This window comes from Zonotrichia leucophrys, chromosome 3 (assembly GCF_028769735.1).
Source record: "Zonotrichia leucophrys gambelii isolate GWCS_2022_RI chromosome 3, RI_Zleu_2.0, whole genome shotgun sequence".
NCBI classification, from domain to species: domain Eukaryota; kingdom Metazoa; phylum Chordata; class Aves; order Passeriformes; family Passerellidae; genus Zonotrichia; species Zonotrichia leucophrys.
This window is the reverse complement of record NC_088172.1, coordinates 94,845,952-94,871,144: the sequence shown is the minus strand read 5'-3', so window position 1 is coordinate 94,871,144 and position 25,193 is coordinate 94,845,952. Positions and strand designations below refer to the sequence as shown.

At 37.5% G+C, this 25,193-nt stretch overlaps 1 protein-coding gene across 33 annotated transcripts in view; it reads left to right on the top strand.

Annotated features, from left to right (window-relative positions):
* The window catches only part of NRXN1 (neurexin 1), a 681,984-nt gene that overhangs the window by 576,308 nt on the left and 80,483 nt on the right, over positions 1-25,193 (top strand). For 23 of the 33 annotated variants that reach the window (XM_064709384.1, XM_064709383.1, XM_064709376.1 and 20 more), the window contains 2 exons: positions 6,840-6,929; positions 8,361-8,680. In XM_064709384.1, the coding sequence (XP_064565454.1) occupies positions 6,840-6,929; positions 8,361-8,680 (410 nt within the window). The remainder of the gene's footprint in view (positions 1-6,839; positions 6,930-8,360; positions 8,681-25,193) is intronic. The other 10 variants (XM_064709393.1, XM_064709392.1, XM_064709389.1 and 7 more) reach the window with 1 other exon arrangement.

The following is a 25,193-nucleotide window of genomic DNA, read 5'->3' as shown; positions in this document are numbered from 1 at the left end:
CATTTTTTAGTTGTTGAAAATCTATGGAATAAGAAACTGCTTACAGTCAACTTTTGGTTAAATTCTTACAGAAAAAGTAACCTTAAATGCTCTGACATTATGATTTAGAAACAGTTCAGAGTCCTTTTACCTTGGAGATCTGCAAAATGTCACTCTTGGGGTAAGGTGGGATATGGTACCATACTTACAACAATTCATTCCTCTTCAATGATTTCTATCAATTGTCCTGCCTGTTTTAGCAGCAGCCCTATAATATTAGCTCCTTTAATACTACACAGGCAGTACAAAGGATCTTTGTAAAACTCCAGATAACAAAATATGACCTTTAATTTATCAAACAAGTCTTATGTTTTCTTATCTGCTTCTTGTTGCTTTTCATCTTCTCTTGCTTGTTTTTGATATAATACATCAATCTCTCAAAATAAGCCTTCCAACACTGCACAAACTGAGACACTGCATTATAGTGAGGAAGTGAGAGTCAGGAAGAGCACACTCTTCATTTAATTAGTAATTAATCCAGTGAAAAATAATCAAAAACAAAAACAGGGCAGAAGGTAGTTGATTTGAAGTGAAATCAACTTCTCCCCCTGAGAGGTTAATGAGAGTTCACAGTTTAATCCTGTAGAAAGTTGTAAAAATATTATTTGCTTTGTTTAATACTCAAGCATGAAATAAGGAGCTTACAGGTGAATAAGATGTTTTGGTACAGTCTGTAAGACAAATGGATATCTTTCAATAGAAGTGGTAATTGTAATCTTAAAGGCAAATCTGAGTTTTACTTTGTTTTTAGCAGTGCTATAAGCCCCTAGTGAGAGATTTCACTCTTCTATGAAGACTGCTATCAGTCATTCTGTGGGCAAACAGTCTCTTTGGATGATTAATAGTCATTATAAGGAATGTGGGAGTTCCTGTAGGGTGTAAAGGGTAATATTATATTATGGTCATTTAGTATGAACTTGCCAGGTTTGGCACTTCAAAATTTAAAGTGGTACTTCATGGTGGTTTCTCTCTTTCTAGGTTAAATATTCTTGAGAAGGTAAGACATTGAAGAGCTGCGCTCTTACTTATTTGTACAGGTTCTTTCTCTAACTTAAGAGCTTCTTTTCACTTTTACCCTCTCACTGAGCTGATGGTAAGGTTTGTACAAAATAGTCACATTCCGCAACTCTGTGTCTACCTTCCCTCCAAGCATTGGAGGAAGCCCAAATCAACCTTTTGGGTATGAAATTCCTCATACAACACCTTCAAGACTGACCACTGCATCCTCGACTGCTACAAAGAGACCTGACATCTTTCAGCAGCAGGAAAGGACATACACCTTCATCTGATCCATCCAGAGCTCATTCCTGGATCCAGCACTGGCTAGACAATTCTGTCAGCAAAAGCAGAGGTCAGAGCAGTGTCCCCAACTAACACAGTGACTTCCTGAGCTGAAGTTACACCTGTTGCCTACCCCATGCAACTCATGCTGTGCAATGTGTGCACAATAATGGAAATGGATGGTATGAAAGTGTCGCAGACATCTTTTTATGAAAAATCCTTTCCTTAGGATTTTTCCTCCTGAGAAGCTGAGAGGTCTCAAGAACAAAATGTAAACATTGATTATCTGCTGCTGTGCAATGCAACAGGTGGATCTGTGATTGGCCCATCTTGGATGTTTGCAATTAATGGCCAATAACAGCACACCTGGCTCAGACACTCTGTCCGAACCACAAACCTTTGTTATCATTCTTTCCTTTCTATTCTATTCTTAGCTAGCCTTCTGAGATGAAGCCTTTTCTTCTATTCTTTTAGTATAGTTTTAATGTAATATATATGATAAAATAATAAATCAAGCCTTCTGAACATAGAGCCAAAATTCTTGTCTCTTCCTTCAACATAAGACCCCTGTGACCACCGTCACAATGAAAGAACTTTAGTATAGGACATTACTGAGATTGGGATTTAATTTCCTGGCTGTGTGAAACTGTTTGTGGACTGTTTGCCCCCCATATCCCACCCTGAGCTGCTGTGGCTTCCTCTCATGCCATGAAACAGAAATTTCAGTGAGATTTCATCCCTAACTGCATCTGGAGGAGTGATGTGGTCTCTGCCTTCCTCTTGAAGATGCCAGGGGAGTCATGATTCAGAAAGAGCAGTGTCAAGATCATGATGAGCAAAACCAGGGAGAGAGAGTTGTTTATAAATGGAGAGAGACCTTGCTTTCATCACTTTGTTATTTATTTCCCTAACAGATCACTGGGACTAACAATGTGAATTTGTATTCTGTTAAAGGGTTTGTTTCAAAGAAAATGCTCTCTAGTCTAGCTTGCTCTTCACAGACTCACGCTTTTCAACCTTCTTACTTATTCCCTTTCAAGGATGCTGCTATTTCACATCAATAACTGACACCTTTATTTCAGAGCACAAAATAGAATTACACTCCAGCCCTGACAATATAATAAATCAGGATGGATAAAATACATATTAGGGAAGTTCACATAGTTGGTTTGTCCCAGCTGACCTATAGATATAAAGGTATGATTAAAGTTTTTTTTTGGACTGCTTCTTCTCAGTTGTGACACAAGATTTAACTCTGACTCAAAGATTTGACCTTTGCTGCTCTTCTCTGCTTACCTTGATTCTTTGGAATTATTGTTATTCCCTTGAAGCCTTTCTGCCAGTATGGAATTAACACTCTGTTGTGACAAAATATTGTGTATTTGGCAGAAGAATGAAGCCATCTAGAATTCAATCAGGTTAGACAATGTCACGGTGCACATCCTGAGTGAATCATTTCCACCCAGCTTTTTTAATCAAAGAAATCTTGGCCATAGAGCCCGCAAGAGTAATGCTGGATAGTCACATAGCTGTCTACAATTAGAGTTTAGGCACATCAGGATTTTTTTTTTTTTTTTTATGAATTACGATTGAAAGGGTCCCTGCCAGAGCACTTAATCTTTCTGATGGGTAACAGAATAAAATCTCAAAGCTGCAGGTTTATTTAGAGCATGAAAAAATTTATTAACCTTCTTGGAAGTGTTTGTACTGAAGAAGTTCCTTTTGGTTCACCATATTGGTAAAAACAAGCATAAATAAAGGAAGGTAGAAAAACGTGAACTGAATACTCCTGAGGAAAACAGTCTCTGTGGTATTTATGGTTTCTCTACTGGGGATGAGATTATAAGATGAGGGAAAGGCATACAGTTTTACTGTGTCTATCCAGATTTGCTGTATGACCCAAACCAGATGTTTGAGAAGAATCAGTTATTAAAACTACGTGTGTTTTTCGTTATGCAGTAAATAGGATTTTTGTTGCTTCTAATGGATTTTCTGTTATTTTCAGTTCTTTATTTTTTTTTCATGTCGTTGTTATGTGTCTACTGGTTTCGTCATTACTAAATCCATGTGTTCTCCTTGAAACTAAATCCCGATAAGTTCCACACCATTTCCCTCTAACCTTTCCATTTATATTGTATACTAGAAGAACTTAAGCTAACCTAATAGTGCCAAATTGAGATGTATTTCACAGTGCACTTTTCCTCTGATGAGGAATGGGCTAATGTAATCAGCAATTATTTTTTTGTGTGACCTTTACAAATCAAATTGTTATTTTCTTGCTTTTCATTTGAATTTTGCTCCCAGTGGTGCAGGACTGCTGCAGCTAGTATGAAACATAATTTATTGACAGAATCACATTATAATAGTCTCAGAAACCATATATATTGTATGTTTTAATGAAATAATTCAAAGAAATGTATAAGCTGGCCAAGATTAAATTTATGCTGTTAGTTCACAGAGGAGTTTCCAGGGTCACCATAGAGATGTTCTGGAGCAGCTGCAGAGTAGTAAGAGTGGACCTTGCCTAGGATAAATCCCATGTTAGTCATGGAATTACAACAGAGAGTTGCAGTAGCACTGAGGATCCCATCTGGGGGCTGCAGGGGCTTCTCTTACCACATGTTCCTGATCTGCACCCACTGGGTGAATAATCAACACAGTTTAATGCCTCCCCACTATAGGCAGTTGTGAACACTTAGCCATAATTTCCTTTTGGGAACTAGAGAGAGTTTGTTCATGAAAGGCATCCAGTGAGTAACTGTGTGTGAAACTGATGAGTGAATGATGATCTCTATCCATGAGACTTATTTCCATTATGTTAATGTATTCCTTATGCCCACAGACCTCTTCTGAACAACTTAGCCTTTCTTATAAATGACACAAAAGAGTTTCACCCACTCCCCCATTTTTTTTAAAATATAGATAAGCAAAAAAAAAAAAAAAAAAGTGTAGGCAACACTAACTAAAACTCATGATTCATTAACTGTAAGTTAGGGAAACCATTTAGAAATAGGATGTTCTCTCACTTATTCAGTGACTCAAGTGATAAAACCCCAATAAAAACTGTCAAAATATCTTATTGAAAAAATAACTGTGTTAAAACTAACTGACTATCTGAAAATATAAATTGTTACCTCACTGGTTTAGGTATACATATATACACACATATTTTGGTGGAAGATACAAATCCAGAACAGAAACATGTAAGACCATACATTTTTTTTCCTTTTCCTTTTCTTTTTTTTCTTTTTTTTCTTTTTTTTTTTTTTTCTTGTGTTGGTCACATGACATTTTTATTGAGTTTTTTTTCTGGTACTTCTCAAATTTCCATTCAGTCACAGGAAGTTTGCTGTAAGAAAAGGAGGCCAGGATGAAGAGAAACAATTTTAAAGATCAAAACAGGAGAAAAAAAATTAAAACTTTCTGTACTCTCACATCATCAGAGTGGTTGTGTTGTGATGTGTTTAATTCTAAATTTTCACTTTCTTGGAGAAGTACAAAAGGGAAAGTTTCTGTAAAATGTTTGATGTTCAGTTTCAGTCCTGTTTTATGGAAAATACATATAAAAGCTGAGAACAGAGAGAAATGTACATAAAAACATAATGTGTATATTTTATATATATGTATATGTGTCCATGTAGTTTTTAATATGACATGCACTTAGCTGTTCACATACTATATTTACTCAGAGAAATCGTGGAACCATCCCCTGTGGTTAGCTAAAGAATTTGTGGATGCCTCATCATTGGAAGGGCTCAGGATCGGGTGAAATGGGCTTTGAGCAACCTGACCTGGTGAAAGGTGTCTTTACTCATAGCAGAGGGGAGGGATGAGATGATCTTCAAACATCCCTTACAATGATGCCAACCATTTTATGATTAGATATTGGAAGGGGAAGGAACAGGAAAAGGCCATCTCCACAAAAGCAAATAGGTCAGCTTTTGGCATGGTGAATGATGTCCATGCTAAACCAAGTAAGGGATTCATGAAACATGGAAAATAGCAGTTCTCTGCACTGTAGAATAAATATCTGCATAAAACCACCATGGTTTCATTTGCAATTCTTGGGGGCTATTGCACTGACTCTTCCCTGCGAGCCTGTTATGGCTTGTAATTTTGTGACAAACTGGAACACTGCTCTCCTGAATTTGGGTAATATTTCTGTTTGACAGTTAGCAGTAGGATCCTTCTAGCTCAAGAACATATCTTTCTGAGCACTATGTGGGCTTACTGCAGTGTGTGCTTACATTTCCACTGCAGATACAGGACTTGGTTTCTCAGTTGGTTTGGTGAGTTTTGAAGTCCAAGAAAATATGCACATTTCAGCCAGTAAGATTGATTTTGTATTTGGACGTGATTTATGAACTGCTTTTTACCAATCTTACCCTTCTTATCTCTCAGATTCTTTACTAATATGAACCAATAGAATGAAAGAAAAAGATTTTGTTGGTCTAAAACTCTGCTGCCTCCAAAAGCCTACGCATTGAAGGAAATATTTAGGTTTGCCATTCTCCTAAGTAACTTTCTAAGTGGTATTCTGAGGGATCACAACTATATCACTCAAACACAAAAAACTATAAATACAAATAAGTATTTAAAGTGTTTCGCGAATTATTCCTCATCTGCTATTTTTCTGACTGTGCCAGCCTTATTTTATCTCACTGTTTCAGTTAAAGCAGTCAGAGATCTCTGCGCTGACTGAGAATAGATACAGTTGGCAAATATGACAACTTTGTCCTTTGCATTGCTGGGTTCTGGTTAGTTCTTAACTTATGAAACCCCACCACAGATGGCCTCTTGCTAAATTTTAAAGCACTTGCACGTTTCAGAACCAGGCTACCTTTCAGCAAGTCACTTTTGTCAAAGCCTTGGTGTTCCTTCAAGACATTGTCAAGGAGTCTTAAGAAAATGTACAAACTGTGAATGCCCTGGTCTGTCCTGTACCATGTATTTGAATCTCTGAATTTTTTTTAAATGAAGCGAAGAAATTTGTATTTTTTCTGCTTAGGAATAAGTTACAGCAGGACTATTATTAGACAGAAGAAGTAAGTGTGCCTTAGATGGTGATTAAGAGTTGTGTTCTTCTTCTTTAAATGACTAACCTGGAGTGAGAGGTTGGATGTCTTTTGAAAACTTAAACCTGTTTCACCTGAACATGTTTAACTAGTTAATAAGAAACATCAAAAAAGACAAAACCCTGAGGTCAACTATCATTTTTTTGTAAAGCCATTCGATGATGTTTAAATTTGTTTTTTGGGTCTGTCTATAACATAAGTTTAATAACCTAGCTCAAATGCAGATTTCTAATTTTCAATTAACATAGGAATAATTTTGTTTGCTAAAATAAAATAAATGAATGAATGAAAAGTCTGAACCATGAAATGTTCTAGGTAGCACTTTTTAAAATTCCAAATTTCAAAAAATCATGTGGCAACTGTATAGCTCAAGCTTTAAGTATTAACTTTTAACCTTTGACCTTACAGATTTTAACCAATGAAATGTCTCTTTAAACTTTAAAGGAAACAATGATAACGAGCGCCTGGCGATTGCTAGACAGCGAATTCCATATCGACTTGGTCGAGTAGTTGATGAATGGCTACTCGACAAAGGTAAAAAACATTGATTAAAACTTCAAATAAAAAAATAATTTGAACATAACCAAGTAGTGCTTCATTGTAACACTAATAAACATAAAAAATAAATTTCAGTAAAACTAAATTAAAACAAATTTTAAAAAGTAAAATATAGAGTAATATTTGCATACCTTGTATAATAATTTCTATACATTTCTAGAAGTACCAGCTGTTTAATAATCTTACCCTGTTAACTTAAGGTTAAAGGGACTGTTAAATATAATCCACTAACTCAATCTATGAAGGTACTCATAGCAAACATTAACCAAAAATTATAAATCATTCATAGATTATATTACATGTTCCAGCATCTAAATTATTAACTAAAAATATCTGTAGTTATGATATCTTCATTATGGTCCTGAAAAAAAAATTTGTTTAAACTGTAGGTGTCTTAAATAGTGGGCAATATGAATTGCCAATCAAAATGAAGTCCCTTTAACGTTTGCAACCTTCTAAGGGGATTTTGGAACAAACACTAATTAAAACAGATCTTAAAGTTGTGTGCATGCTTTTTGTGAGCAGAAACCAAATAGTCACTAAAGTGACTATTCTATTTACTAAGAGTGGTACTGTTGCTGAGGATTTCTCTGTTTAATGGAAATGTGCCATGATTTCTCCATCGGTATGTGTATCATTTCTGAAGCCGCTTTTACATCTAAAATCTTTTATTTTAATTGATAGCCTTGCTGAAAGCCAATCAGACATCTATTTCTGAATCTGCTTCTGAGATACTTAGTGTAAACCATGTGTTTCTTTTCAGTGTGATGTTTAAGGGAAATAAAACATTTAACTACAAAAATGAAATATTTAATTAAAAATGTAAATATTCACTTAGATAAAGTTGCAAAAAATTACTGCATAAATTCTTTAAAACTCACTTGACCTAGTGACTTGATGGCATATATATAAACTTTGTGTGTATATACATATTTGTATATGTCTATACATACATAAACTCATTTGTACATAAAGCTATAGGCTCTATGTGTGGAAAAAAAAAAAAAACAACAAACTTTTAAATGCTGGCAGACTTGAAGAAAAAGTTATTTTAAGGAATTAGAGAACCTGGCATTCTTGAGACACACCAAAAGGTTAACACTGCTTTCAGGTAAAAGGGAGAGGGGTATATCTGGTAGTGCCAAACACATTTGCAAGTATATTTGATTGGCCTTTTAGCAAAAAAACATATAAATCTCAAAACGTCGTAAATTAAGAAAAATGCAAACGCTCTCAAAATTTATGCATTTCATGGACACCTCATTAAAAAGCAATGAATTATGAGTCAAATCCTTTTCTTATAGTTTATTGCTCTCATTTTTCACCCCATGACAATCTGTTATCACTCGTGTAGAGTACAGCGTTCACAGTCAACATTTTTGCATGTATATAATATTATCTTCACAGGGCGTCAGCTCACAATCTTCAATAGCCAAGCAACCATAAAAATTGGAGGCAAGGAACGCGGCCACCCTTTCCAAGGCCAGCTCTCTGGTCTTTACTACAATGGCTTGAAAGTTCTGAATATGGCAGCAGAAAATGATGCCAACATCATGATAGAAGGGAATGTGAGACTTGTTGGTGAAGTGCCTTCCTCTATGACAACCGAGTCCACAGCCACCGCCATGCAGTCGGAGATGTCCACGTCAGTCATGGAAACCACCACCACCTTGGCCACCAGCACCGCCAGAAGAGGAAAGGCTCCGACCAAAGAACCCATTGGTCAGGTTAGTCACCTTCCTCACCTTTTGCAAATGTCTTCCCACCTCTGAGCGTGGCTTCCTTTGTCCCATTCCCTCTGCTGATGAAATTGTTCCCCCTTAAAGAAATGCATGAGTTCCTGTTAAAAGTTCTGTACCGTACACGTCTCATGGATGTGATGCACACCAGCATTTTGAGGGAAAGTGAGGGCTTTGCTTTTCTTCTAAATTAGGCAAACCTACCAGTTCAGATTGTTCTGGTGCTGAGTTACATTGCTCTGTCATCCATCTTCGTAGTGGTGCATATTTTTAAGTACCCTTTCTTCCTTTGATGGTTTACATCGATTACTTTCAGTGTAGGAACGCAGGATGTCTGGAATTAGAGATAATGAAATGAAGTGGTGACTTTATCCATGAGAGAGAAAAGACACCCAGTTTTAAGAGAGAACAGGAAGGAGGTGTGAAGACAAAAAGTTGCAAGAGGCTGGAAAAGAGGGAATTAGCACTTTCTCTAATTCCATGATTGATCATCTTCTCTGGCAGTATTCCTCACAAGAGGCAATGGCAGCAGAGGGAATTAAGAGCACTCTGCACCATGGGATATTCAGGCTCCAAGTCATGGGCTGTTGTTTATTGTTTGTTGAGTCTATTTGCATCTCATGAATTTGGTGATATATTAAGTAGCTTTCAGTTTTTGTCAGGATCTCTGTATAATATGTGGGGGAATTTACTTATTGGGAAAGGAGGGAAGAAAAGAATGTGAATGCATTAACCTTCATCTTAAGTAGCAGCAGTCAGACATTGTGCTTTAAAAACCTAAAACTTCTTTTATATTTATCCTTTCTTAAAAAAAAAAAAAAAGAAAAAACAAACAAAAAACAGATAAAAACAAACAAAAAACCCTCAACCAAACCAAGGAAAAAAAAAGTACTCTGCTAAAAGCTTTTCTTATGTCCTTTTGGTTTTCACATGCTTGGTGCCCACTGTGGCACCAAGCCATGACAGACAGCTGCACTCCTGAGATCCAGAAGTAGGACAAGGAACACAGAAAGCACCATGAGGGAGAGACAGGATGTGCTGAATTAGGTTCATTTGCTCAGGAATTAAGCACATGCAGGTTAGACAGAGGCTGAGGTCAGGTCGTCTGTTTTCTGTGCAAAACCTCAAGTCACAGAGTGAATTGGGGCATCAAATTTGACACTTCAGCTTTTCTGTCTGTAGTATTTTTGTATGCTTTGTACTATGGATCAAAAACTATGGCAAAGTAAATGTAAAAATTGTTATTTAGCAAACCTGAAGCAGTACATTTAAGTTAAAAATGAGCCTTAAAAAAAAAGCATTTTTACTTGCAGGTTGCAGGAGGCTTTAAATAGTTATTGTAGTGAGTTATAGAGTTTTGATAAATAACAATAGATTTTCTTTGTTCTTAATTCTGTTTTAAATAGTATCTTGTACTCTATTATCCAACTAGTCTGACCTCAGTATTTGCAGCAACACAATCTAAGACTTCACCAAATTTACCAAAGGGAAAATAAGTCTCTAAAATGTAGAACACACACATGGTGTGAAATAATTTGAGCTAAATTAATGTTACTAAATTAAAATTAAACAAAGTTTAGCTGTTCCAGTTCCCAGCATACTGTTGGCCTCTGCCACTCTTTCATGTTACTCCCAGGCACAATTTTGGAGGAAAAATGTCACAGGGGCCATCTCAGTTGTCACCTTGCATGATCTGTAGGCAGCAAGAATTTACTGGTATAATTGCTTTGCCAGTTGGCCTCAGTTTCTGGGAGTATTCCCCAGTAAAATTTGCACACTATTTGCATGTTTAGCCACTAAGACTTTTATTTTTGAGATTTTCCAACTGGATATTTTTGGAAGAAAATTTTCTTAAGCTAACAACTGTGGTGGGGTGTAAACTTTTCTGAAGAGGGAAAACAAAACAATTAGGGCAAAATGACTTTCCAAAGCTTTTCTGTTTCTAGGCCTGAAATAAGATATAGCCCTTTTTGACTCTATCAGAACATCTATTCAGTTTTTTAGAGGAGCTCACTGCCACTGGGGCTGAGTGGCCTCTTGTGCCATTTCCTCATCCCTTTCTGTCTGATGTGGCTGTGCCAAAATGCCATGAGCTCTTTGATAGCCCACCCTGAGGAGCTTCCAGAAGGCTCCAGGACCTCCCAGAGCTGCAGAGCATGGCTGCAAACCAAATTTTGTGTGAAAGTTTTTGAATGTGAAAGTTTTGACCAGCCTCTCTCACCTGTTAGCCTGGCTGGAGCAAGGACTTCAAGCATCTGCTGGGAAATTCCTGATTTAGGAGCCTGAAAGCAACATTTGTGAGGAAAGAATTCCATGGTAACATCACTGCAGCACTTGGGGCATCCTGAATGTATAAATGAGCCCTTCTTGACTTCATCTATGTCTGAATGTCCTGCCTGGTGGAATCTCTGTGTGTCATTTCATACACTTAATTAGTCAGGAACTGCACTGGAGCACAGTTTGCCATCAGGCCTTGATTTGATTTTGGGAGATTCATAGCATCCTAAAGTCAGAGCTGAAATTTGTCTGCAGGATGCTATGCTATTCATGCAACAAACACCTGGGAAGATACTGAATCACCTTAGGGACATAATTTCTTCTATTCATTCATACCTGGTTCTTATTCTACCTGCATGTAATAATTTCTGACCCATAGGATTCCCATGGGTCTGTCCTGCAGGATGCTGAGTAATCACTTTCCACCTTAATGTCACTGGACATGAAGACACTCACCACGTCATGAAAAAAAAATCCACCTTTGATTTCTTCATTCTCTTTCATTTTTGTCCTTTACTTTTTCTTCCTGATTTTTGCTTATATATAACCTCTGCAATGGTGTCAACTACACTGACATATGGTAATGCACAAGAAGAAAAGTTACCCCTACAGCATTAATTAGGTTACTGAGGAAAATATGCAGCTGAACAGCAATTGCTAATGAAAAAAACCTTACATTACTGCAAACCAGTGCATGGCTGAAATAGAATAGAAGCAAATGATCTAATCAGTCAGAGATTGTTTGCTCCATTTGCAGAGGTATTGAATTAAATTAAAGATTGCAATACTTAAAGAAGATCATTTAAATCTCTATTTATAGAAAAGGTTCTTTTAAAAAACCTACAATGTTTAATTGATGGAGTCTCTGCTCCCTCACAGATATTAACAAAAGCAATATATGATGCAAGATCCACATGGGACTTCCAGAAAGTGTGTTGAATACTGTTATGAATGATTTTAGATGAAGGAGGTCTTAGTGCTTCTGAGAAAGAAATGCTTTTTGCTGAAGACTCTAAATGAAGGTTTTCCCAGCTTGGAAACATTTTAACAATGGGTGTTTTGGTGATGACAGACATCTTAATTATTGCACTGGGGAATGTAAATTTTTCTAAGGGGAGAAAGGTACTCAAAGCTTATTGAATGTCAGTAGTAGGTGAATGCCTGATTTTCCTTAGTGCCCTAAATCCTCCCCCCTACTCCCCCTTTGATTGTAATGGCATCCAAGCTGTCAGCCTCAATGCAGGGCACTGGGTAAGCAGAAGAAGTGAGAGTCCCTGCCTCCAGTATCTCATAGAATAAACTCAAGGTATCAGGTAAGGAGGAGGGAAAAAAAAAGAAATCAGGAGGCAGGAGGAAGAGGGACATGAAGCAAGCATTGTGTTGTTGCAGTGTTAACAAGTGTGCAGATTCACAGCCATTGTGTGAGGGACACTTTACTGCCCTGTGGTTTGTTTTTTATCCAGGCATTTCAGACAGCTGCAGGATCGCCACAGAGCTGCAGCAGATTCTGCATCTTCTGCCAAGCATTGGTGCAGAATTGGCACCAGCTGGGTGGGCAGTGAGATGTTTCCTGTGCTCCACACTTTGCCATTTACCTGGGGGAAGCCCCAGCCATTGGCAGGGGAGCTGAGGATGGAAGGAGAGTCCTTTGCTCTCCCCACACTGCATAGCAGGAGGCTCAATATTTTACATACCTTTATAAGCATGGAAAGAAAACCTCCAGCTTAATTTTTGCAAAAAACAGGACTTACATGAAAATATGTGTTGCTAATTTTTAGGGAACCTTTTGCATGCACTCAGACTCAGAAATCATTAATTTCTTCTAAGAATATCACCTTTTTATGAAGTTATTCAGCAAAATGATACAGTTAAGTTCTTCCTTCTTATTGCCTTTTATTTTTAACACTTTAAAAAAATCTAATTTGCAAGTTTTTCTGTTCAGTCATGAAGGTGATAAACATCTTTTAAAACTGAAAATAAAGATTCTCATGTTGTAGAACTCCAGGAGATGAAATGTTAAGCTAAACACTGAGTACTGCAAGGCTTGCAATAAAAATTGCAAGAGTTGGCAGAAGCCTGAAAGGCTTCAAAAGGACATAGAGAATGGGTTTTGCTTGAATTAGGAAAGCCCAATCACGCCTTTAGTATCTCTTTGGCAAGGCTTTGTGAATCTGTATTAACTGGAAATCATAAATGAAGTGATAGTAAATCAAGAATAATATGCTCATTTCTCATCCCTTTCTAAGGATTTGATTATGACAGCCTATCCACAGACCAGCCTCTACTCTCATGCACTAGAAACCATTTCTGAAAATTGTGTGCAAAATAGCTTTTTTAAATTTTCCATAACATATTCTGGCAGTCCTCCTTGTTCTTATCAATAACACTTAGCCAGCAATTGCTCTGTACTGTGAGATGATTACATGTTTGGGAACAATAGGCACTGATTTTTGGTCAGGCGGAACTCAATCAACGAACTGAAATTTGGTCAGTTGCCTTGGAGGGCATACATCAGGTGAAGGGTATGCTTCTTTACATATATTGAAGCAGCAGATTTAAATAGCATTCATTGTAGCAGGGACAATGACAGGCTTGGCTCAGGGACTTCACCTGCCAAATAAAAACAAGCACTGCAGAAAATGGGAGTTATCCATGGAAAGAATTCAATTTTAAGAATGGTTGTTATACACATGACCTCTACACAGGACAGCAAATGTGAGCATGTTTTATGGAGATACACTGATCATTAAATAAATGAAGATAACATTAATAGGATGAGTTTTTTCCACCCATTTTGGTTTAAAATTATGTGCTGTGAGCTTTGCAAAGTCCTGTTTTTATGCACAAGTTGTGTTCTTTTCATATATCTGCTTCCAATTCTTTCCCTGGACGGTCATACCAGCTTTCAAGGTTCATCAGCCCCATCAGGCAAAGCTCTTCCCCAGGGCTCTGATAAATCAGGAGGATTTGATTCAACAGATGCTCACTAGTGCAAAGTGAATCCCACAGCTCCCAGTGTCCCAGTGCTCAGCATCCATACGTGTCCCTTACCTGACAGAGTCTGGGAAATTTGAGTGTTCAGGACAAATCTCATTGGCAGTAGGATCTCTGTGAAAACTGGTAGTTGTGAAGGTATCAATTGCAGGTAGACAGAAATTTAGCTAGGTGCGTGAAACCCTTCTACTTTTCCTTGGGTTTTTTGGTTTTGGGTTTTTTGGTTTGTTTGGGGGTTTTTGGGGGGTTTTTTTGGGGTTTGTTTGTTTGGTTTTGTTTTATTTTGTTTTTTATGTTTTTTGTTTAAAATTAATTCTTAATCATATTAATAATTTTAAGATTCTTCTAGTGATTTTTGATAATTTAATTAATTGTTTTAAAACATAATTGTCAAAATCACTGGCACTCAAGATGTCTAATAAATTGAAAAAAGAGCACTGAACATTAAACTTATCAATCTTTGTTTTAATATTTGCTACCTGATCACATTAGATTTTCCCATTTTAATGCAAAATATTTCCATATTGAATATTGGCTTTTCAGCTGGAGTACTGGAGTTCTGTAAATAGGGTGGCTTTAGAATATTCAGTACAACTGCCTCCTGAACTGGCTCGTTGTTTCATTGTCTTCACGTATTACTTATATAATCTCATGGTTGTCTGTCTGTCCCTCTCAATAAATATTGCATTCCTTGACCAATTCAGTCAAATCTGGTTCAGCATAAAGATCTCAAGGATATTAAGCTCCCAGAGAAGCTGAATTGTGTCAGTTCTGGCACCCATCCTGGTCTCCTGTTGCATATTGCAGAGCCAGGTGTTCCTCTGCTTTGTGTTTAAAAAGCAAAAATGAACAAGAACCAAGTGTATGTGTGTGCTTAGGATGAGTGTCTCAGAAGTTCCTCAGACTCATAATTGTTTCTATATTTTATCAATATTTTTGAAAATCTTGTCATATAGCACTTTAATATATAAATGCTCCAACAGTATCCTTAATTGTGCCAGGCTCAGAGGATCAGATTTGCTGTTTGTTGTTGTTGGCATTTGTTGGAGAGGAATAGTTCATAGAGGCTCCAAGGAGCACCAAAGACAAATCCCAACCAGTTGTATGGAAAACTGCAGGCACAGAAACATCTCAATGTGGTCAGCAATGCTATTTCATTCCTACTGCACTGCACAATCCAGAAAAAACTTCTGGTTTGTCTTTGGCTCTCTTGTGGATTTACTTCACGAGGAACCATCCAGGTGGGATGGGTTTCCAGCCCCTCCAAAAGGAACCCAAACCATGGAATTTCTGTTCAGCTAGTGGGATATATCTAAAACCTTGTGCACTGCTTTGAAACTACCCCCCGTGTTGTATACACACAGGGAAAAAAATCTGCTTGTAAATGAAATTACAGCAGTGCTAATAATCCAAAGAATGGCAAGATGCTTGCCTAAATTGCTGGTTAATTAGTTGCAAAAAAAAATTCTTTTTAAGTTCAGTTGGAGAGAAAAGGATCTCAGGCCACTTGCTGCTTTAATTTTGTTGTTCTTTCCCGTTTAAATCACCAAGTTAATTTATAACAATTTGCTTTATTATGGTTTTTTTTAACCCAGATTAATCTTATCCAGTCTCAAATTCTGACACATTACCATTTTTAAATAAGGTGAAATTTAGTAGAGCAGTCATCTTGGTACCAATGTTTTTTCATAGTGTGCTGCCTTTCTTTATTCCTAGTAAGTTGCTCATGTCATGTTAGGACAGTAATATTTCTAAACCATCCCTTTGCATAACATGGGACAGCATCAAACTGTTGCTGAGCAAACAACAAATTCAGCAGTGATTTGTTGCTGGTGAAATATTTCCCTTGCAGTTACACTCTTTGTGTCAACCTCTTTTCTTTGGAAGGGTCCTCACATGAAGAAATAATTGGATCTCTCTCAAACTCTTCAGTTTGAGAGTTTGAGGAGCAGTGCCTTCCACTGTTCCTTCTCAGTGCCTGCCAGCACACTAAATAAACATTAGGATTACACAGGGATGGGATTGTTTCACCCAGGTGGAACAGAAGGTTGGTGCTGAGCTGGTGACCCTTGACTGCACCATCACATGGCTGTAATGTGTTTTTCTGCATTTGGGGCGGCTGAAAAAGGCTGGGTGTGTTACAGTCACTGATTCTCAGTAGCCTTGAAGGATAGAAATCCTTATATTGTGTCTCAGAGCTTCTGTTCTCCCGTGAAAAGAAAGCGAGAGTCGTTCAGTCCCCTTATCACTTTCTGGAGCCCTGCTAAGCCTGAAGATCTCGTTAACCACTTCCTTTGGTGCATTTTTATGATTGAAGTGCTGTGTGTGTTTTACAAGCTTGGCTCACACAATTTCCTTTCAGAAAGCGTGGAATAATACATTCTGTTTCCTTTGTGTGCGATTCCTGAGAGCTGAGGGAAAGAAAAGCAAATTGAGTCAGGGTGAGGCCTTCTTCTCTGAGTGATGAGAGCCCAGAGCAGGCACCCTGCCACAACAAAGCTCCTTCCAAGTGCTGCCACTCTTGCAGCCCCCCCAGTGCACTGCAGCAGGGTCAGTCCTGCTGCTGCAGCCAGCCAGTGGATTCCAAGGATTTCCACAGCACATGGGAGATGAATTTTCTTTCCATATCTAATTAATCAGGCTAATTGCTGCAAGTTGCAGCGTGCAACCTGCTTTTATGTGTGGCTGGCAAGGATCTGATTACAAGAGTCTGTTGTGTGATGTGTTGTTGAACATCAAGCATGTAGTCAGAGCTCTTCAAAATGTAGGTGATACAACTGTATTAAATACTGAAAATTTCTTCTAAACACAAGGGTGACAGCAATTTTTAGAATCCTTTCTGCTCATTGACAGTTATTAAGACCAAATCTTCATTCACAGGCATGCCTGCTTCACAGGCTGCAGATCATTTTCTTTAATCAAACAATTCTTGGGACATTCAGTTAATTTATTATAGAAGATTTCTTCAAAACTCTATTTTTCTCCGTGGGTAGTATCAACATCCTATGTCTATCCTGAATAACTCAATAAGTACTTTGTGATTTATTGAGTTATTTAATTTAATCTGTTAGCTAAACTTGTCTTTAAATATTTGTTTTCATTCAGTAATCAACAGTTGATTCGAACAGCTGAAACTTATGTTTTGTTTATATGCTGGCATTACTTCATAGTTAGATACTTCCTAAGTGTTATGTCTTGATGCTCTTTGCCTAGAACATCTGCAATTCTGTTATGAATAACTTTGCATGCAGTGTTTATTTCTTTGCATAGTTTTCCTTTCACTTAATGAACCTCTGTTGAAATGTCTCTTTTTTGCAGTATGGTTTCGCAAGCACACACATATATTTATACACACCCAGACACACAGATATGTACATTTTTAAAAGCCAGATGAAGTTATTAGATTGGTATTTTTTTACTGTGAAGGGGAGCAGTAAAGTCTCCAAAGGACTTAAGGAAGAAAGCTATGAGACTTGCTAGTTTCTCCAAAGAGGAAACATAAATGATGGGCAGGGGTGTCTGCACTGAGGAAAAGAAGAACTGAAATTTTTCCTTGGATCCAACTATGCCACTCTCTCCTAGAAGTGCACAGGAGCATGGGGTGAGAAATAGGAACCTTTTTCTTAAAGTCCACTCCAGAAGCTCTGATGATATATTCCTCTCCATTAATAAATAACCAAGCACTTCCCAGCTGTGAGATGATGAAGTGCTGAGGATGAAATCCATTCCTGAAAACATTTGATGTATTCAGATGCATCTTTACTTAAGGTTGTGTCTGTCTCTAAAAACACAGTGGTGCAAGTACCAGGTTTTGGGAGAACAGGTAGCAAGTAGAGGTAGTTCTGGAAAGGGCAGAAACCATGGGGGAGGAAGCCTGAGTGAAGAGATTCCATGGTGCTGATATTCCCTCAGATCCCAAAGGAAAGAGGCTCACAAGGGGAGCAAAACACTTGAAGGTCCTCTGTTATCTTGTTAGGTCTTTAAATCCAGCCACATATTAAATGTTTGGGACTTTGTGGGTGGATCCTGTGTAGAGGAAAGGTCGACAAGGCTTTTGAAATGGCCATCAGCTTGCAGGTTTTTTCCTCAGCTCCCAGCATAACACTATAAATTCAGAGAAGATTCTGACATGAATTAGGAAAAAAAAAAGGATGAAGTCATAAAAAATGGCCTTAGCCATATCTCATATGACAGTTACATATTATTTTCAGGTTTTTAAAGCAGGACATCATTATCTGTGCTGAGTGATGCTGTGAGGGTGCTGGGAACAGCATGAGTGAGGTTCTGATGTCCATGTAGCTGTAGCTGATTCCGCTGACTAATAGATCATTTGCTTTTCTCTTCCTGTCCAGATTCTCTTGTGATTTTCACAAAAGTGCCAGCATTAATGAATTCCAAAGAGAAATATTCCCCCTTCTTTATGTCTATTTCAGGTCATATTTTGGAAAAATTAGTGTAGATCCTGTCTCCATGTTTCACGAGGCCACAAATTCTCTAAAATTAAGTGTCTGGGAATTTTACTGAATGCTTTAGGGACATCCATCTAGACTTAATGCCTTCAGAGAAGCTGGTAATTCCTTACTTTAATACGAAGACTTAGTTGCTTAATTCCAGGCTCCCAGAGTTATTAAACATGACAGTCTGAATGCATTTTCTGTAGGTGTGATGGACTTGGTAATTAACTGATGTAATCCATACCAAAGCATTATCAATACCTTCATATCCCACAGGGTAGGATGGCAGCTAGATATGTGTTGCCTTCTAAAAATTAAGTATTTGCATATGTATTTGAGTGTGTAAACATTTTTTTTGTTACATTTTTATGGTGAGGTGATGTCCAATTGCAACTAGGATAGCATGAATGCTTAAAATATTTCCCTGATAATGATATTAACATTTTTTGTCCTAGGGTGGGTGATGGTTGCTTACGTCACCATACATGGGAATAATCTTAGAAATAATATTTTCTAAAGCGATTAAAATGGCAAAATATTATAGTTAAATGAGGCATAAAGGCAGTTGTGTTATTTTCCTTATGAAATGACAGTCATGGTTAAAAGCACATGCAGGAGAGAAGAGGTCAGGATGTAGTTATTGCCTTCCCCAATGATTGATGGAAGAATCATTTTTGATGACCAAAAATAGTTTTTCAATTTTTAGCAACAGCATACTGAGAATAAAAAAGAAAGACTTCTTTTCAAACCTATTTCTGTGTGATTTTTTAAGATTATTATTCTTCATAGTTAAATACAGGCAAATTTAAAAAAACAAAAGAGAAAGTTTAAAAATGAAAATCAAAATAAGACCAGTGTTTGAAAAGTGTTTTGTGTGTATTATATTCATCTAATTAGACATAAACCTGTAAATGGCTGCGATCAGCCCAATGTTTTCAGTCAACTGTCTGAAAAGCTTTGCAAATCTGTTGAGGCAATGCCTCCTCTGCAATCTTAACTGAGTTCAATATTCAAAATTTTGCAATAGTTTTTGTAGTGCTGAGTCCACACAGAAATAGAGAACATCATCTATGTTTTCAGTGTTATACAGGTAAGCCTCTAAGGAAAATCCTACAATTAATTTAATCCAATACTTAACATCTTTGTATAATAAATATCTTTATAAATTAATAACAGCTATCAGCTTGCTTAGCCTGTGAATAGACTGAAGTGCTTTTTTATTTTTCCACAAGAGGGAGGTAACAGATGTCTGACATGATAATTCCACCATATGGCAATTCCATTTTCTTTCTAGTGCAATATTACAATAATAATGATGAACGTTGAGCAACGTTGTTCATCTTAGTAGGTGGAAGTTTCAGCATTGTTGAAGAAACAACTAGGTTTGATTTTAGCTTAGAGTTGAACATTAGAGGAGGTGTATTCTTGTTTTCCCTCTAGAGTCCTGGGTTGGTAGTAAAATGGGCTGGATAACTCAACAAGAATGGTTTTGTAATACAGTGTGCCTTCTTTTATTTATTTCTTTTTTTATTTCTGCTGTTTTGAATATATAACTGTTCATATTTCAGCTTGTACTCAGGGTTTAAGCACGTTTTCCACAGAATTATTACTTGCAAATTTTGCTCATGCATTTGCTCATCAAATTTTGTTCATTACATTGCAAATTTTGCTCATGTTCAGGTGTCTAACAAACCAAACCAAATGGCAAGTTTACCTTATGGCAAGGCAAGGTCATCAGTAAAAAACTGTACTCACATGACCTAGATAGATGGAGCCAAAAGAGTTTTCCTCCCTTTGAAGAAAGAAAAATAGATCAATATTACAGGAAGTGTATTCAGGTGTTTCACTTAGGGAACAAGGAGAGTCCTTATGCCCATGGGAGAAAATAGGAATTTAGAGTAAAACTCCTTGCTGGCATTCCTTGGTCAAAGAAGAGAAAAATGCAGTGGCAGAGGTGAAAGTCACAGTGTGAGCACAATTTTATTTAGAAATACTAACAGTAAGATAGAACTGTAATGGTGCATTTCCTGACTATTGGCTGTAATCAAGGAAGTTGCTTTATTTTTTCCCGTAGTGTAAAAGGAAATTTTATAAAATCTATTGTTGATGAGTAAGGTACATGAGATTTTTCAGATAATGCTTGTGGGGCTTCAGTATGCAGAGGAATTCCAGTTCAAGATAGTATTTAAATATATGTGTTTTCTTTAAACATGTTTTTAAGTAAATGCTGGGATTGGAAGGGATTTCAACATGTTCTTTTCAAGTCTTTTCTTGAATCAAGTAATTCCTTGAAATTAGAAATAATTATGTCTGTTCTGGTGCCGTCTTAACCTAGGTCTAAGCTAAAGGTAAAATCTCAGTTAGTTCTCATTCATTCCCTACAGAAGAAGTTCTGTTTTCTTTCATCTCTCTAATTAAGATGTGCCGTGAGCAGTGATTCTGATATCTCAGCCACTTTTCTATAACAGTGAAAATTTGAAATGAATGAAATGTTTTATTTCTATGCAAGCAGAGCACCCGTGAATTACATTCTACAAAATCTCACCCACAGGTGACAGGGCATGCAAAGTGTACTCTGATTTGAGGGTTTTAAATGGCTCATTAATTATCAATGTCAGCATGGTCTTAATTGTGGTCCTTTGTGGCCAGCAGAGCATTTACTGGTGATCTTTAGAGAAGATGGCTCATTACTTTGCCAGCTCTCCTCCTTTTCTTTCCACTTGCTGTACCACCCTACTGACAGTTAAAAATACATGAATAATTGACAGATTGTTTTCCTACATAATCTGCTGTCATATTTGCCTCAAGAGCCTGTATTTAACTTCCTGTGGGAGAGAAATGATCTGTGGAATCTTGAATAGAAGGTATTTAAGGGCTGCGAGGCCTTTCTTTGTAAAGATGAAGTTTGGACAATGAAGACCCTGAGAAGTTAGATAGGAGTAATTAATATTCTTAGAATATCCTGAATATCCTGTAGTTATAAGAGTTTTGGTGAAACTTAAGAAGAGTCAGGGTGCTAGCACATAAAACATGAATACACATAACCATAAACAAAAGCAGACCTCAGATATGTCAATATTTTAGCATAATATAAATTTTGGTATAACTTTCTCCATCACAAACTTTGATGGCTCTCTCCAAGTTTCCATCCCTGACTTTGACAAAGAACTGGGATAAAGTGGCTGATGCTACTGATGATGTCAGTCCTTTTCTGCCCAGGCTGGCAGCAAAGCTCTCATTTAGTGCTGGTTTTCACTTGTGCTCTGGGAACTGGGGTGCAAAGGTCCATTGAAGGCACAGAGGGTTGCAGCAGGTATTGCACGGAACAACTTGCAGCCACTCTTGACCAAGAGGAAACTGTAAATAGTGAACTAGAGAGGAAATGCCCTGTGCTGTGCTGACAAGTTTCTTAGTATTGTCATGGCACCTAAATGTTTGTTTCTCTGAGAGGATTTGTTTCTCAAAGGACAGAAAGCTATTAGTATCATTGAAAGCAGCCAAACAGCTAATTCTTAATTTTTTTTTTTTTTTTTTTTTTTTTGCTTACAAATGAGTATTATCCTGGCACCAGACATGGACGGAAAGTAAATGATAACAGATCCTTGCCTTTGGCAAATAAAAAACCCTGTTTGATAACTGTTTCATATACCAAGCCAAATTCTCAGCAAATTCTCAGTCACTGTGGTACAACTCACAACTCCATTGACTTCAGTTATGGGCATCAGTGTAGCTGAGAGGAGAATGTGAGTTACAAAATTCTAATTTTCTTGTTGTGCACAAAAAGAAAGAATGCAAGAGCTCCTGGGATGAGAATTTCAAATGAAAGATAGGCAAAGAGACAGTGAATCACCTCGGTTTGCAGTCCATCCTTTAACAACCAGGTAGGCCCTGGAATCAGGTAGACCCCAATATTGTGTGCTATGTATGTATGGCACCTGCAAATGATCAAAGATTTAGGCCCAAATGACCAAAGATTTAGGCTCTTTTATATTAATATAGAAAAGAACACTGACTTTTATAATAATAATTATGACATATATTAATATATTTATATTAATTTTACAAATTAAGAGCAATAGATCTGTGGTTGGATAAGACTCTCTTTTCCTGAATACTATTCTACCATCTCAGGCAGTTCATTTAATTTGCTGAACAAATGTTCAGATTCAGATATTGTTGGAATTTGAACATTGTTTGTAGTCATGTGGGACGCGACACAGTTGCCTACACAGAGGCCTATAATGTCAATTTGGCTGCTTTTGTGGCAGGATCTCAAAACTTTTGGAGGACCCTCCCTCCAGATTTTCTATTCTTTTGCTCAAAAGAGGATGAAACTCCTAACATAATGTCAATAACATTAATATTTAACTTCTAACTTCTCCTTTACCATCAGAATGTCACTTTGACTTTTGCTAGGGAGAAGGAATTGCTCTGCTTGTTTTGCCAAAGTGATCAGTTCAAATTCAGCAATCAGCAGAAACAGGGCAGGAGAAAGCTTGGGTCCCAGTTGGGTTTTACCATATATAAAAGTCAGCAAATGGTTACAGATTTACAGTGCACACAGCCCTGAACTGCATTCATCAGGCTTTTCATTAAAAAAAAAAATCATACGGCTGAAGAGAAGAAAGTATTTCAGGTTAAGCTGCAGTCCTAGTTTTTCAAACAAAGAGGTTTTTTTTCTTCTCTCATATGAGGAGGGTAGAAAAGGTAATTGTATTTTGTATGGTGATAGAGAATTTGTGCTGGTTTCAACCAGCTGCTGAAATCAGTGATAAGAGGCACTGGCCTCCCCCACCACTGCTGGATAAAAAGATGCTGCTGAGTCTATTTCTCAAGCTTAAGCCAAATTGCTTTGAAAGCTTGTGAAATTCAATTTGCAAGAGAATGGAGGATCCTCTCCATGTAATTTCAAAATGTGAAAAATAGTAATTGCTTTTACTTCATTCAGACTATCTGTGTAGGTAAAATGGCTGCAATCCTTTGGGCTCCAGCCTCCTCTGGAGCCACTGGAGTCAGGAAGAAGTTGAACCCACACCAAAGAGTGGGAGACGCTGGACCCCACACCTTTTTGTCACATCCTCTCCCTTTGGTGGGCAGGCACATCTGCTGAATGGCTGTGCCTTCCTGTCTGCTCAAGGCACTGCTTTGGATCTGGACAAATCACACAAAAAAGAGTTTGTTGTGATAGCTCTGTCTTTAATTGAGCATGTTTGTGTTTGTTTCTTCAGCTTGGAGGATAATCCTGTGTATGAATAGTCTGACTTGATCTCAGATTTATAAAGTGTTTAGATTTCTTCCATTTGGTGGAGAACATAAGTATTAGAGGATTTCTCACAAGCCTCCTGTTAGGAGCCATCCTTGATCCTATGGCTGGCTTGCCTGCTGGTAATCTTTCTCCGTGCTTGAAGAGCTGACAAAAGCATCTGGGTCTCCCTGGCAGCAATTAGGGCAAGCTAACTGCCTGCTGTGCTGGAAAGGAGCTCTGAGTTTTGATGAAATGCAAATACAAACTGCAAGCTGGCTGGTTACCCATGCATTGTTTCCTTTATGCAGGTCTGTACCTTTACACAGAGGAACCACTGCAGTTCCTTGTGTTTAACTGAGTCTCTTATCCCATGGGATTTCTTTTAACTCAGAAATTCCACTGAACTCTGGTGTTATCTCGAGAACACCAAGCTCAGAGTGAGGCATTGGTTTTTTTTTTCTTTTTCCTTCTCTTGCACAGCTGTAAATGTAGAATTGCCTTTACAAATTAATAAACAGCTTCAGTTTTCAACCTCTGAGCTTCAAAAAACTGATGGAGGTACCTTCCTCTACCCCAAAAAACTTCATAAGACATAGAGCAGCAGTTCTCTTGATGTCAAGTCATTGAGTGTTAAGTATTGATGAAATTTCCTCCAAAGTAAAACATATAAGCCTGTAGGTGGAAAAAAATATATCCTCAGGCTGCACTTTAGTAATTTTGTGTCCAGGAAGCCTACCTCTCCTCAAAGTCATTGAACAGAAGCAGGAGGAGGGATGCTTAGGATATATTTTACTCACCCTCTCAGCATCCACTGTGCATTTGTGCTCACGGGCTTGAACAGCTTTGTTTGCCATGGAGATGATTTGTAAACTAAGGGTGTAAGTGGTGTGTTGTCAATGACCACATGCCCAGCAAAAAAGTGTTGGGAGCAGCAGCTAGTTATGAAAATGTATCTATTTGGATTTGTAGGGTTTTGTTTGTTGTGTGTTGGGTTTTTTTTCTGTTTGTTTGGGGTTTTTTGTTTTGTTTGCTTTTGTTTTTCTTCTGTTGGAGAGAGTAATGGTTTAATTTTTGAGTAAAATCCTGCCTGGCTCCTCTTAACTTAGGGCAAAGTAGTCCTAGGGTCCAAAGATGCCCCGAGATCCTGCTTTGTCTACAGTTCTGTCTCTGTGACAATGTTTATTGGTCTTGACACTTCTTTCTTTGATATCCATTACAGTGCCATTACAAGGATTCTTTTCTTTGTCTAAAAGATAAAGCATTGTCTTCTGATTTAAATGATAAGAAATAGAAATCTTGCATTATAAAATAAGAGATTTTGTTTTCTGTAAATCAGTAAATCACCTGAAGGCTTTTTTTTTTTTAATCTTTGTCTTATTTTATTACTTCCTGATTATCAGATCATCTTCTTGCATTTCTTCTCATGTTGTATCATCATCATTTCTTGGATCTCTGCAGGAAGCAGAGCATCCCCTCCCTCATCATAAGCATTAGCACTCCACCATAGACTGACTGCAGCAGATGCTATTAA